At 39.7% G+C, this 16,273-nt stretch overlaps 1 protein-coding gene across 4 annotated transcripts in view; it reads right to left on the bottom strand.

Annotated features, from left to right (window-relative positions):
• The window catches only part of LOC136884970 (annexin B9), a 47,113-nt gene extending 31,192 nt beyond the window's left edge, over positions 1-15,921 (bottom strand). Inside the window, exons 1-3 of one of the 4 annotated variants that reach the window (XM_067157316.2) lie at positions 15,810-15,921; positions 9,469-9,511; positions 2,065-2,679 (exon numbers count right to left, since the gene is read on the bottom strand). In XM_067157316.2, coding sequence (XP_067013417.2) covers positions 2,065-2,679; positions 9,469-9,501 — 648 coding nt within the window. In that variant the 5' untranslated portion in view covers positions 9,502-9,511; positions 15,810-15,921. Of the gene's footprint in view, positions 1-2,064; positions 2,680-9,468; positions 9,512-15,620; positions 15,707-15,809 lie in introns of those variants that run through there. The other 3 variants (XM_067157317.2, XM_067157318.2, XM_067157319.2) reach the window with 3 other exon arrangements.
• Positions 15,922-16,273: the final 352 nt, after the last annotated feature.

Genomic DNA, 16,273 nt, shown 5'->3' on the forward strand with positions numbered 1-16,273 from the left:
TCCAGGTTCAACTAGTTAATTCTCTGTTAGCTCAAAACATGGTGGGTGCATTAGATATGGAACTTCTTTATCTTGAATATTTGGAATATGATAGGCCTTTTCCAGAAAGAGTTAGAAACAGAAGTGATGATTTTCATACAGTTGTTTCAACTGCTTGATCGTACGTTGGCCAACGTCGGTATGCACATTGAATTCGTTACAAATTTTCTGGAAAGCGCCACTTTTAGCCTTGAGCATGGATCCATTAGTTTGCTGACTTTATATAATAGGTATATACTTGGAAATAATTTCCAAAAGATGAGAAATTTGAACCACACATTCTCTTCTTGGCTTTTTCCATACTGGTCTACACAGCAACAGCAAATTCAGAGTCAAGACAAAGAATTGTAATAAATGTTGACTTCATGTGGCTTGGTTTACAGATGTATTAAAACAAAAGCGCATTGGAGCCCACTCAGAAATTGCATGGTTCTGCCAGTGCCTTCTGGATTCTCACAGATTATGACTCTTGATGGAGTTAACACTGTGTTAGCTAACAGTTTGGATAAATGCAAGAATCTTAACATGCTGCTAAATTTTTAACTCTATATTAACAAACAAAGTGTTAGTGTTCTTTTAACTGAGATTGGATAAACCGGGCCTGTGAGTTGTGTGCTGTTCTGCTTTTTTGTGTATTATGCCTCAGTATAGATTTACTAATGGACAATATATGCTTGTTTATGACTCATGTGGTCAGCTTGTCAAGTCCAAATATGATTTTAAAAAAAAACGATTCCTTCCTTTTTTATCAATGACAAACATTATAGCACGTGACCTACATCAAACGATGTACAGTTTCTAACAGAGGTACCAAAATTGTGTTTCAGCATCTCCTTTCCTAGCCCTAGTCCAGTCCTACTCTCCTCAAGAGTTATTTTGTGGTGTATGGAATTATGCCCCACATCAGTTGGTTGAAAGATATTTCTCATTCTCGTTATATTTTCAATGTTTAGTTTTATTCTTCAATGTTTGCTGCATAAAGATGACTAAAAGGGCAAAATATCTTTATGCCACACTGCAGCGGTTTTGATTCTATGAACACTCAACACTCGGTTCTTGAAACTCCCATGAAAATAACTTTTTTAAGAATCTTGAAAATGGTTAAAACATCATACTGTCTTATAAAAACTATATCCACTCCCAATAAAATAGGTCATAAACAAGGTGAGTTAGAGTCAAAGATACACATTTTACAAATCTGTCAACATTATTCAGTAGAAAAGAGTGACTTTAAAAAGCTACAATTCATTTTTTTTTTTTATATTGTAGGAGACAGATTAACGTGATCAGCCATGTTAAAATTCAATGAGGGATATGTAATATTCTACGGAACAACAAGTTGAAATGAAACTATGTCCACCCATTGCTCATTCTGTTTTGATATTTTATACAAAAAAGAAGGGACCCCTTGTGATTGTTGTCTATCAACTCTGTTTTGAGAAAACATTCAAGAGTAGAACAAAATTCCCTGCATGCATGTTTGAGAAATAACGTTTGGTAAGCAACACAATATGAAGATAAAGTTGGAATTCAAGAGGACACATTCGTTTATAGGAAGGGGAGTTAGGGAGATACCAAGGGAGATGTTCAATAAATTTCCAATTTCTTTGCAATCATTTAAGAAAAGGCTACGAAAACAACAGATAGGGAATCTGCCACCTGGGCGACTGCCCTAAATGCAGATCAGTAGTGACTGATTGATTGATTTCCTATAATAGTTCATTATACTGTCGTATGGTTGCACTATCGCCGTTGAACTCCGCAATGACTGTCATGTTCACCAATAGTAAAAACACCGTGTGGTTGGTTCTTAGTCCAAAATGCTTTCTATCATAGTACAATACACTCGTCAGTGACCGGGAGGTTACTAAACACTGATAAGAAAGAGAGAAAAGTAGGTTTAAGCATTCCAATTGAGAGATTTAGTGATTGTTTCCATGGATAAATTCAAACTCATTTGTGACTTTGGTTCCAAAGCAAGAACTATTAATTAGAAAGATAAGAGATCTACATTAAACAGCTCACCTTGTGATAAGTGGCAGATACCATGTGAGACGGGCTATGGCTGGGTACCCCAGAATAGGATTGGCTCACTTTCTGGGCATACAGGTTAGGCGAGGGCGACCTCTGAGGTGAGGCGTTTGGCTGGCCCAAGGTTGGATACGCAGAGGACTGGGTAACATGCGACTGCGATGATGGGTACGGTTGCGATGGATACGGCTGACTAACAGGGGGCTGGGAAGGATACTGAGTAGCGGGCTGTGGTTGGGAAGGATATGGTTGTGAAGGATATGGTTGCGAAGGATACTGTGTACCAGGCTGTGGTTGGGAAGGATAAGGCTGCGATGGATATGGCTGGCTTGCTGGAGGGTATGAAGAAGTCTGTGATGTAGGATAGGGCTGACTAACTTGTGGCTGAGACGGGTATGGTGCAGTTGACTGTGCTTGAGGCATGGGCATGAAGGATGTAGGAGGTCCAGAGGGGAATCCCATTCCTGCACTAGGGTACGGGGATGGTTGACTGGGGTAGGAGGGGTAAGACTGTTGTCCTCCAGGACCACCAGGATAGAGCGGATAGCTGAGCTGAGATGTAGCGTGATACGGATTGGGTTGCTGGGGCGGAGGCATCCCAGAACCAGCCTTGAAAAATAACAAAAAGAGAAACATTGTCAGTTAGGATAGATGACATTTTCGACAGCTTAATCCAAGGAGCTGCATGTGCCAAACAACAGGCACAGAAATGTCCACATTACATTTCCATAAGAGAGTGGCTCAGAGACAACACAAAAGCAAAGGAGTGTACGGTACATTCAGACGATAATTACAGTGACTAGATTTCAAACATAAGTATGATGTAGATCACATGTACTTTTTCACGACAAATCTCCAGTTGAAAATGATTATTGTAAGCTGCTAGTGAGATCCTTTATGTAATGTTCATTACAGAATTTCTTTCTATTTATTTTACTTCGCACCAATGCAGGTCTTATGGTGACAACGGGACAGGGCTGGGAAGAAAGCGACTGTGTCCTTTTTTATTTTGCTTTACATCGCACTGACACAGATAGGTCTTATCAAGACTAGGAGTGGGAAGGAAGCAGCTATGGTCTTAATTAAGGTACAGCCCCAGCATTTACCTGGTATGAAAATGGGAAACCACGGAAAACCATCTTCAGGGCTGCCGACAGTAGGGTTCGAACCCACCATCTCCCAAATGCAAGCTCACAGTTGCGTGACCCTAACAACATGGCCACTTGCTCGGTTGTGGCCTTAATTAAGGCAGATACACAGAAAATCATCCTTGGGATTGCCGACAGTGAGGCTCAAACCCAATCTCCTGAATGTAAACTAACAATTATATACCTTGAATTGCTCAGCGAACTCGCTTGGTTTACAGAAATCTTAGCTTATTCCAGTTACTTCTGAAGTCACTGAAGCCAGACTGGCTCACTTTGGGTTTTAATAATAATAACTTTATTGGCCACATTGGACCACTTGACTCATTCCACGTTCATTTTCTCTTTCAAGGTTTCACTGTTTGGTTCTTATGATCTGTACAAAACTTTTCCCTTCGTTCCAATCATAATTTTTTCAATTCGTCTGCAATCGCTTTAGCACTTCTATGTGTTATTTCAGCTGAAAATTTGTGAGTATTAAGAAGGGTGCTTTACCTTTTGTTCTTTTTGAGTCCAACTGTCTTGAGATTATGATGAATTTCACGGATCCATTGCCCTTCTGTCTTCTTTCCAAAGATTTCTCATCACTGGTTGTCGTAAAAGCAGATTTCCTGGCAGTCGCAATATTTTCAAACGATCTTGCCCGAGATAGTGCAACATACAATTGGCCGTGGCTACATACTGGTTTGGGTAAGTAGACTACCCACTTTTTCAAGCGTTTGTGTCTGTATTTTATTAATGGTCATACAGATGGCTAGTCGATTTGTTACCTTCTTGTGTGTACACATGTAGACTGCTTTCTCTTAGCAACATGTAAGTTATTAGGAACGTTCTGCCATCTGTAGAGTATATTCACAAGCTGGGGAAGGGCAGAGAATCAAAGAGTATCTAGCAGAGAATAGTATTCTTCCATCGTTAGAGGAAGTCTATACTCTCTAGCTTGACAGGTAGTAATCATTAATTAAAGTGTTAGTCGCTTAGCAACCTTCTTAAGTACAGAATGTATTGCAGGTTAGGGTAAGCCTTCACTTGCAATTACTGGAGTGATCATTTAATGAGTTGATCTTGAAAATAAACATATTTCAGTCAAATTTTCAAGAAATGCAAGGTTTTTCCTATACTTTTGAGACAATTTGGAAGATTTTGGTAAAAACTGCACCTTTTAACTCCCTCTGCTTTAAGAGCTTGAGTTTTGTGAAACATATACGTTAGCGTTTTATATATATAATGATACAGGTTTCATGTTCCACTGAATACTTTTATGGTTTTTGGAAACGCCAAAGTACTGGAATTTTGTCCTTTGGGAATTCTTTTACATGCCTGCATCACTATAGCGTAGCTGGCTCATTTAGAATGTTATTCAGGACTGGATATCCTTTCTGACATCACCAGGAGCTGAAGCTTGGACATCGGAGTGGACCAGAGCCGGACAGATATTCAGTCTCAACATGATAGTCACTGTGCAAATCATAGTCACAAGATGAAGAGCATGAAAAAAGAGATAAAATTAGAAGCCACAAAGCAAATTAAGCATGGATCAAATGCTAAATGATGTTAGTTCCCTTACCACAAGAAATTACAGCGAGTGCATACGATGGAGGGGAAACTCAAAAGGCCCCAATGCATACAGAAGTGGCAACAGGTGGAGGCGAGGTGGGAAGCGCAATGTTTCCACGCCTCCTCCACGTTCTTCACCATAACCACTTTTTGAGTCTATTTGAGGAAGCGTGCCTTCTGTTCAATTCCTTTATTCACTGTGGTGCAAGATCCTGTTTTCTCATGAGGCTATCCCTTGCCAAGGCTAGAACTAGATAAAAACCACTCGTAGGACATCCTATAGTAATTTTTTACAATTCTGCTTTATGTTGCACTGACACAGATAAATGTTATGGTGACGATGGGATAGGAAAGAGCTGGAGCGGGAAGGATGTGACTGTGGCCTTAATTAAGGTGTGAAAATTGGAAACCAAGGAAAACTATCTTCAGGGCTGCTATCAGTGGGGTTCGAACCAACTATCTTCCGAATGTAAGCTCACAGCTGCGCGTCCCTAACCACACAGCCAACTTGCTCGGAATAGTAGTTTTGTAACCTATCCAGATATTCTAGCTTTCTCATTATGTCAAAGATTCTATTGTTGCTCTTCTTTAACTACAAAAGGTGAACCCAAAACATCATCTGACTGTTTCAAGTTTGTTCCATTATTCAAATGCACGTTGAAAAAGTCACATGAAAAACTAGCTAATTCTCTGTCAGACCCATACCTTTTGGCTGCCCCTTCTGTGTAGTTTATACTTGTGTGCACCACGCCTCCGCCCGTCGCCACTTCTGTGTGAATTGGTCTAAGAGCTCAAATGGACATGGTTGGGCAACACAGGATTAGACAAAAATGTTTCCAGTACAGTTTACCATTACAACCAAGTCACCGGCATAAGGAAAAACTATTCTAAAAATAATCTCAAAGAGGTTGTGAATGATTGTGAGCAGTATTAAACAAACTGTACACAACGCATGGATTTTATAAAAGCAGGAGCAAAGTAAATAGCAAAAGAAAACAGAAGAACATACTAAAATGATAAGCACCTTCAACATCACAATTTACAACCCAGAACCCAAGAAACCATTTTTCTGCCTGAGACAGACAGCTTGGATAATTTACAGACACTGAGTCTGATTATTTGTACATATGTCCCAACATGCCAACTTCTGGATAAGGGGATTCCAATACACAGAATATTTCACGTACCCAACCACAAAACAGTACAGACCCAACTACTAACCCTTGGAAGAATGCCATTATAAAAGATTAAATACCCCAGTATATAAATGTTGATCCCAAGAAACAGTATGACAAATTAATGTTATAGACAAGATTACAGCCATGCACAGATACACACACACACATACAGCACAGGGACAAAACACACAAGCTTTCCAGTCTGAAGAAATGTAGAAAAATACAAAAAACAAAAAAAAAAAATCTTTTAAAAATTAAAGATTGGTATTTCATTTCAGGAGTTACATATTTCAAGAGTCCACTATTCAGAATAATCCAGTAAAATACAAAGAGGGTAGCTCTACAGCCTGGTGTGGGCTTCAGCTTCCTGCAGAACCTTCCTCCAGTCTTCCATATCCTAGGCAATTGTCCATCAGTTATTTGCTATTCTCTTCACATCCCCTCATCTTTCAAATTTTGTCAAAATCCTAATTTTGTTTATTCTCTGCTCAAGCCCTGCCCAATTTAGTCTAGTTATTTTAACTGATGTTGCAATGTCACGTGATCTGAACAGTTAATTCTTGTTCTAAAGTAATGGAATGGAACAAACAAATTATTCTGATCACTGATGGGTGCAAATGACCTCAACACTTCCTGGTAAACATTTTTTGTGGTACCCTGTGGTGCACAAGTAAAATGTGCAGATCGGCTGATTACACGGGAGCAGCAACTTGAGTCCGTCAATGCCTAATGAGATGTGTTGATAGTCATCACGAAGCAGATGCTTCCTGGAATATCCAGGCATTTAAAGTGAAAAGGGCGAATGCACCTGGGCTGATCACTGGTGGACGATCAGGGCGGGATATGTAGATTACCTTTTCTCCATTGCAATCTCATGTCTTTGAGCTTTTGCAACACACAGGGATAAACTAATTTAAAAGAATCAGCGCCGACATCATAAGCCGTAATGTAAATTGCAGCGAGGAATGATCACATGGTTGGTTGCTGGCGGGTGAATACATATGAGCTGTGATCACTGCCTGATAGCCAGGGAGAGGAGAGGATGATTTCAGAATTTTTCATCTTATTGAAATTTGTTTTATATGACAAAAGTTACTGCAAATTAATTTCTAAAGTATTTTTCTTCTTCAACATTTCTTTTTTTTTTTGCTATTGGCTTTACGTCGCACCGACACAAATATGTCTTATGGCGACGATGGGACAGCAAAGGGCTGGGAGTGGGAAGGAAGCGGCCATGGCCTTAATTAAGGTACAGCCCCAGCATTTGCCTGGTGTGAAAATGGGAAAACACAGAAAACCATCTTCAGGGCTGCCGACAGTGGGGTTCCAACTCACAATCTTCCGAATGCAAGCTCACAGCTGTGCCAACTCACTTGGTCGAGCAGTTTCCCTTCGAATTTCGTTAAAGATTATTTAATTGTCCCAAGAACATGTACTTCCCCTAGTATCTCTATGACAATCCACAGCCTGTTTCCAGTCATTCAACCAGATCAGGAATGGAATGAATGAAGCTCCCATCTAGCGGCAAGGATAGGAAACATGCTGGCTGCCGAAGCCTGTTGCACTCCTCTGGGGCAATGATTAATGACTGACAGATGAAAATAAAATGATATTGGAGAGTGCTGCTGGAATGAAAGATGACAGGAAAAATCAGAGTACCCAGAGAAAAACCTGTTCTACCTCTGCTTTGTCCAACACAAATCTCACATGGAGTTACAGGGATTTGAACCACGGAACCTAGCGATGAGAGGCCAGCGCGCTGCCGCCTGAGCAATGGAGGCTCTAATATCTCTATATGTAACTGAATTCACTCCACAATGTTGTTTGAAGACAATATTCTCCTTCTTCCGTAACTGTTATCCACGAAACTTCTAAGTCAGGCTGTGGATCATTGACCTCCATCCAATTCTCGTACCTCCCTGGAGACATAAAAGATGAGGTACCCCATAGTTCTTTGTCCCGATCCACTTTCACGTTTCATATAGGCTATTATTACGGTGGGTTTGCCACACCCAATGGCATTTTACACCTAACTGCCAAGTTTCAATGAGGCCGCCCTAACGTGGAGAATAGACGCTGCCTGCTGGATGTCGGTGGCATTTGAATTGGCTGATGTTAAGGAGCAAAGAATCTGCATTAAATTTTGCTTCAGGCTCAATAAAATTGTGGATGAAATTCACTGAATGCTAGAGGAGGCTTTTAATGACTATGCTTTAAACCAAGCAGGAACATTCAAATGGTTTAAGCATTTCAAATAAGACCAGAATCTGCAAAAGATGACTAACATTTGGGCTGACATCATCATCGTCGTCGTCACTGAACATCTCCAGTTGTGCGGGTGTGGTGTATGAGCCCCCTCCATCTTTCTTTGTCCATGAACCACTGATCTCTTGTAATCTTCTCCCAATTTTGTCCTCTCTCCTAGAAATCTTTTTTTCAGCAAATCGGTCCATTTTTCTCTGGGTCTGCCCACTGGTCGTTTTCCTTTTACTTCTCTTTCATATTCTCTTCTTGCAGTCCTGCTTGCACACATCCTTTTTACAGGGTCAAATCACTTCAGTTTTGCTTTCTGGATCCTTTATAGTAGAGAGTCTCTTATTCCCACCTCCTGTCAGACTTTTTCATTCCTGACCTTGTCCTTCCTGGTCTTCTGTATAATGGTGCGTAGGAACTTAATTTCTGCAGCTTGCGAGTTTTGACCTCATCATGCACAAATCTCAAAAAGTCTTGGGTGAAAACTTTGAACGTAATGGTGGAAATTAGGCGTTAACGTATGTATTCAGATTCTTATGAGCAAATTCTTGGGAATTCTGGGTACCACCATGTATCTCTGATAATTGAGCAAGAACACAGTATTTTTGTACTTTAACTCATTCCTCATACCTTAACAAATATATCTAATAGCATTTAAGAATGCCAACAACAATCAGGCTTCTCTAACTGCACCATTAGCTTGTTAACTGAACAGCGTAACTCTTTCTTGATAAGGCTTTTATCTGAGAATGATACCAAAGTAAAAAGAGCAAAGCTATAGCCCTATGGCAATCTGCAGGCTCCATATGAAGGAAAGCTCAATCTAATGCAGCAAGATAAAAAATCTCCAAGTCAACGTTGAAAAATCATTTGAACATTAAAAGGACATATAAAAAGTAAATTTTTCATTTAACAAGTAACTAGATTTCCCAAGTTTACAATCCGTCACCTTTATTAAACATAAACGTATTCTCAACTAGTGAAAAACAAAAACAAAAAGGACAATAATATTACCCCATTAGAAGTTTTAAGGACAGAGTTTGAAGAAGCACAGAAAGCACGAGCATTCAAGATGTGTGTTTTCCTACTTATACTAAGATTACCAGTACTTAGTATGTACATTTCTACAGCTAACAATACTTTTTAGTTGAATGACACATGCTTGCAGATATCCTTGGATTAACCTGGTACATCCACACAGAATCAAGACCACTACTGATTCAATTAGCACATTTATATAAAAAAAATATATAAACTCATTTTACCTGGGGATAACCTGGATATCCTGGATAACTCATTGTTTATTTCCTGAAAATAAAAAAATACATTATAAATAATGGAAACAACAATAGATTTTTGCATATAAATAATAACAATTATCATGGCACTCCTCTCGCGAACATACAAGATTCTTGCAACAGCACTTCAAACGAGAGCTGAAGCACAGCTAGATCAGCAACTGGGAGAATACCAAGGAGGGTTTACGATAGGGAGATCTTGTGTTGAGCAAATCATGAATCTAAAATCAATTCTATCGAACATGAAACTGAGAAGTAAGAAATTCATAGTGACCTTCGTTGACTTCAAGAAGGCTTACGACTTGCTGGATCGAAGTACCCTGATCCAGGTTCTAAAAGAATTGGGTTTAGATAATAAGACAAGAACAATCATTCAGAAAACCCTGTTGGATACGACCTCCAAAGTGAAATTTAGGGGAGGGATTTCAGAGTCTTTCGAAATACGGACAGGGATAAGGCAGCGAGATGGGCTCTCACCAATGCTATTCATCTGTGTTCAAGAAAATTATTTGCGAGTGGTGTAAAGAATTGTGTAAGGAAGGTGTAGAGAATGGGCTCAGACTAGGCTGTAAGAACAAGAACCTGACAATCGACTGTTTAGCCTTCACAGATGACCTTGCAATTCTCTCTAATTCTCTTGACATGGCCACACAAAAAATCAGTCAACTGCAGATGCAAGCAGCAAAGGCAGGGCTTCAGATTTCGTTTGAGAAAACACAATTCATAACGACCATTGAGTCAGCACCCAGACAGCTTAAGGTGAACGAAGGAAAAATAAGGAAGGCAGATATATTAAAATACCTGGGTGAGTGGATAGAGCCCAACAATTGTGAAAAGGAAGCTTTCGTGTCAAGGATCAACAACATGGAAATGGTTTACAATCTAATCAAAGACACCTACAATAAACGATCAGTGTCATTCAAGGCCAAACTCAAGCACTACTGTACCGTTATTCGACCAGAGGCACTATATGCAGAGAGGAAGGTTTTTTTTTTTTGCTGGTGGCTTTACGTCGCATCGACACAGATAGGTCTTATGGCGACGATGGGATAGGAAAGGGGTAGGAGTTGGATGGAAGCGGCCATGGCCTTAATTAAGGTACAGCCCCAGCATTTGCCTGGTGTGAAAATGGGAAACCATGGAAAACCATCTTCAGGGCTGCCGACAGTGGAATTTGAACCCACTATCTCCCGGATGCAAGCTCACAGCTGCGCGCCTCTAACCACACAACCAACTCGCCTAGTGAGGAAGATTTTACGAAAGATCTTGGGCCCGGTCAAAGAGCAAGGAGAATACAGAAGACGACACAATGATGAACTGTATCTACACATGGAGAAGATAAAAGACACCATACCGGTATGCAAAAGGAGAATCTCTTTCAATGGCCACTTGACACGAATGAGCTCCGGAAGATTGTCCAATCGAATCTGTGCCTACTTTGCGGGAAAGAAAACCAAAGGGATCTGGTTTATATAGGTGGAAAAAGACCTACACGAACTGGGGATCTCACATGAGGATATCTTGGAACGTGATTCTTTGAAGAAGAAACTTGGGGAAGTACAAAGCTTTCAGACAAAACCCAAAATGAAAACCGGCAAGAAGTTGACCGAAGAACGGAGGGATGCTCACGGAAAAAGAATGCAGGATCACTGGGCAAATGTCAAAGATAGTAATAGAAAGCAGTTGAAATAGTGTGGTCCATAGAAGATCGAAAGGAGAAGAAGAAGAAATGATGATGATGATGATGATGATGATGATGATGATGATGATAGCGTGTGGCCACCGAGAAGGCCTGGTGCAGATCTATCGAGTTGACGCCATATAGGCGATCTGCGCGTCTACCTAGGATGAATTCTAATGATGAAGACAACACAAGCATCCAGCACTTGAGCCAGAAGAATTAACTAATGAAAGTTAAAATCTCCGTCCCTGCCGGGAATCAAACCCGGGACCCCTTGGACTAGTGGCCAGCACGCTAACCACTCAGCCATGGAGCTGAACATAAGCACTGCTTATGATACTATAGAGGATTCACACACTCATCACCAAATTTTTGTGCAGTGTTTTAACATGACATTCCACAGTTTTCAAGGAACAGTAATTTTGAGGATCCTCATGAAGTTCTATATTTTTTAAATGTATATTTTATGTAAGTCTTTTAGTTTATAAGAGAATGACTATTCTTTACCACTGTTTATCAGCCCATATGGCTTAAAACACGCTGAAACATGTACTGACCAATTGTAACTCATCACGAGTAATATAAGTATTGATTAGGTTGAACTCTTATCAATTTATGTTGTAATTCATATTACAAGAAAAGTCAAAGGAAACAGTGGTCCAATACATTATCAACCGACTTATTTAGATCAAAACTACCATTAAAATTTCCTAACCCAGTCTTAACATAAGAAAATACATTTGGTGACTTCCCTGTCGCGTTTCTAGGGTAACATTGAGAGCTATGCAATTTAATACAATCTTACTCACAATGTGTACACTACCTAACATACACAGTATAGAATTCCATAGCGAAGCACAAGTACATCAGCTAGTTCTTTAGTAAACTGTTCATTACACAGTACTTATTAATTATAGTCAATGTGTAACTAAAGCACAACTGCACTACCACTTTGAAACTTCACGACACCACCTCAATTCGCAAGAATCACCACGGACGGAACCAATGTTTATTGTCAGGCCTTGAGACTTGAGACTGGTACATGCGCGGCAGCAATGGTTACCCCTCGCACCTCTTACCCGGCATCTTCTCGTCAGACGATCATGGTAAGCGGTATGTTTCGAGCTGTTAGCGGAGAGATGACGTAGAATGACATCAAGTTAGTAGACAAATAAGCTTGGATGAAGTTTTTTAAAGTAGGAAGGATCATAATATGATATTAGAATTCAAGACAACATATCAGGGCAAATATTTGTTTAAGGAAGAGGAATTAGGCATTGGAATAATTTACCACAGGAAATGTTCGATAGAAAGGCACAGATTCAAACACTTTCCTGGAGGGAAGTCTGTTACAAACTGTTCCTAAATTCAAATACCTTGGAAGTATCATTTCAAAAGATAACACAATAAACCAAGAAATACTTAATAGGACTCAGAAAACTTCTCAATTTTACTTTCAAGTGAGAAATCTACCCCAGAAAGCACAACTGACCATCTTTCAGACCTACTTCATTCCAATTCTCACCTATGACCTCAAAACATGTACTCTACATAACAAGTCTAATAGTAAAATCCAGCCAACAGAAATTAAATTCATCAAAACAATGAACTAAAAGACCAGGAGAGACAAGATTAGAAATGAAACAAGCAGGAAAAAGGCAGGCACAAAAATACCTGTCACCGAGCTTTTAGGAAATGCAGGCTACAATGGTTTGGACATGTTATTAGGAAGGACAGAATGAGAACAGCAAGGAATTACTTTGACACAGAATTGAAAAGGGAGAGTCCAGTAGGGAGGACAAGGAATCAATGGACAGACACAGTGAAATTGGAGGTCAGCAAGAGGAATTTCAAGTTGGAGGACATAATCAATCAATCAATCAATCAATCAATCAATCAATCAATCAATCAATCAATCAATCAATCAATCAATCAATCAATCAATCAATCAATCAATCAATCAATCAATCACCACTAATCTGCATTTTAGGGTAGTTGCCGAGGTGGCAGATTCCATATATGTTATTTTCCTAGCTTTTTCTAAAATGATTTCAAAGAAATTGGAAATTTATTGAACATCTCCCTTGGTAAGTTATTCCAATCCCTAATCCCCCACCCCACCCCCCTCCTATAAATGAATACTCGCCCCAATTTGTCCTCTTGAATTCCAACTTAATCTTCATACTGTGATCTTTCCTACTTTTAAAGACACCACTCAAACTTATTAGTCTACTAATGTCGTTCCACTCCATCTCTCCACTGACAGCTCAGAACATACTGCTTAGTCGAGCAGCTTGTCTCCTTTCTCCCAAATCTTCCCAGCCCAAACTTTGCAACATTTTTGCAATGCTACTCTTTTGTCGTAAATGACTCAGAACAAATTGAGCTGCTTTTCTTTGGATTTTTTCCAGTTCTTGAATCAAGTAATCCTGGTGAGGGTCCCATACACTGTAACATACTCTAGTTGGGTTCTTATCAGAGACTTATATGCCCTCTCCTTTACATTCTTACTACAACCACTGAACACCCTCATAACCATGTGCAGAGATCTGTACCCTTTATTTAGAATCCTATGTATGTGATTACCCAAATGAAGATCTTTCCTTATACAGTTTTTTTTAAATTTTTTTTTTAGCTGGCTCTGCAGCATCACTCAGAGCAATATATCTCTCAGCAAATGAGTCACCCGCCTATCGCCTTCGTGCGTGTTCACATGACACAGGGAGCAAGCCATAAAAAAGACCCTGTGTTAACACCTAGGTACTTACAATGATTCCCATAAGGAAATTGCACCCCCATCAATGCAGTAATTAAAACTGAGAGGACTTTAAATTTAACAGGAACAGAAACTATTCTTTGACAGGAAGAAGTGGCGAGCACTTGTACACCACAATCAGGAAACTGGAGCTGGAAAATGATGATGATGCTGTTGTTGTTTTTTGATAATTTCAAACTTCTTTTGAAACATTTAAAGAAAGACTACATAAACAACTGATAGGGAATCTGCCAACGGAGTGACTGCTCTAAATTCAGATTAGTGGTCATTAATTGATACTAACATCTTGCATTTGCATTACATGACCCTACCCTATAAGCCTATTCATACACACAGCTCAATTTAACTAGTTCATTTAAATTTCGTCTTGTAAACCTCTGAACATGTGTCCCACTCCGAGTGCAACTGGTAAGGGTAAATAAATCCAAGGTTATTATGAAAAAAGAGGTAATTTTAAAATTACACTTTGCTTTATGTCGCACCGACACAGATAGATCTTAGCCCTTAGGGCAACGATGGGATGGGAAAGGACTAGGAGTGGGAAGGAAGTGACCGTGGCCTTAATTAAGATACAGCCCCAGCATTTGCCTGGTGTGAAAATGGGAAACCAAGAGAAACCATTTTCAGAGCTGCCGACAGTGGGGTTCGATCCCACTATCTCCCGAATGCAACTTGACAGCTACGTGACCCAAACCACACGGCCACTTGCTCGGTGGAAGAAAGCATCACATTCAAAATTTCAACCATTTCCTTTTCCTCTTACCTGTAAGTAAGCCACGCAAAGGTAATTTCAGCTTGCTGTTTAGAAACTACCTTGAGCAGGTTTATTAACCTCTGCCACTTTCTCACAACTGAAGAAAATAGTACAGTAGGCCTATTGACTAGGAGGATTAAAATAGTTTTGTACAATTTTGTAACAAGTTCAACCGTCAATACGGATTTAACATGAGATTTATAGTCTGTAACTGAAGAATTATAATTTCTCATATATGTTGTAAATTTTTCCTAATGAGATTCTTGAGACTAGCTAGGTTCTGACAATGATTGTTGTTTAAAAGTAGCCTAACATCTAGGGCATCGGCCCGAGCTACGTTCTACTAATAATATTAAGAAATACACTTATATCTGTATGAAAGTCTTAAGGATACACTGATTATAAAGCAAAAAGAGTCGACGGCCAAGTAATTAACAAACGAGTAGGTTTGAACATTTAATTTAGAGTAAATAAACAAACAAAACTGACAAAATTAATAAGAAGAGAAAACATACAAGATAGTTGTTGACCCGAAAGTGTATACTGGAAATAAGGCAGAAGGTAAGTCCTGTAAGATAGCAATGACAGGGGATTCTTGGAGGCGTTACCCAAGATTCGGGAATGAACATCAAAAAACATATTAAACGATGATTAGGACGATGTCTTCTTTAAAAACAAAACAAAAACTGAACTTGCTCCAGAAGTTAGATAACTGGAAGGACACGAAGGGCACACACCACGACGAATGTCAAAGGAGATTAACAGTACGCTAAGAGGAATGAGAAGAAGTCTACACTTCTACAACCAGTGATAAGCACCCGTTATCTGTAACATATGTTTCACGATCTTCACCAAGTAATGTACCCATGAAGTGTTCAATAGATAAATAATCGCATTATCTCACTCACTCTGAAATAAAACGACTGTCTCCGGCTCCGAAAACAAGTATATTGCAACGCAGCGAAAATTGCACCTAAGCGTTGAACGACAGGCCAACACAATAGCCAGAAATATCACTCACATGCCGGAAATCAAAATACTTACATTCGCATAACACAAGCAACAATAGTAAAATCTTTTAAAAATAAAGTGCATACCTTATGTTCTACAGTAAGACACAGAACGTAACTTAACACTCTAATTCAGCTACTGAAACTGAGCGAAAACTGTCCACGCCCTCAATATTTACGTGGACAAGGAAAACACGGCTGCGTCAGAGCAACGTCACAAGTGCACGTGACATTGACGTCACGGATACTTGCCTGATTGACCCACACGCACATTTCCCTGTACTGATGATTAATTTTTGCTTAGACTTATCACATGCAGCTGTTGCACAATACTGGCAGTAATTTCTAGGAGAGGGTAGGTTACAACCTCACCTTACCCAATACAATATTTAGGAAGTAGCTACTATTGGAGAATTCAGAGCACCATAATGCTAGTGTGTAAGGGCGAGAGATCCAAGGGCCTATTTTCCTTATCGCTTGACGGTAGGGGAAGGAAACGCAGTGGCGGGGCCAAGGATCAGCTGTCAGTTTTCCATTCAGACGTCCGAAAT

Source organism: Anabrus simplex, chromosome 13, assembly GCF_040414725.1.
Source record: "Anabrus simplex isolate iqAnaSimp1 chromosome 13, ASM4041472v1, whole genome shotgun sequence".
Taxonomy (NCBI): domain Eukaryota; kingdom Metazoa; phylum Arthropoda; class Insecta; order Orthoptera; family Tettigoniidae; genus Anabrus; species Anabrus simplex.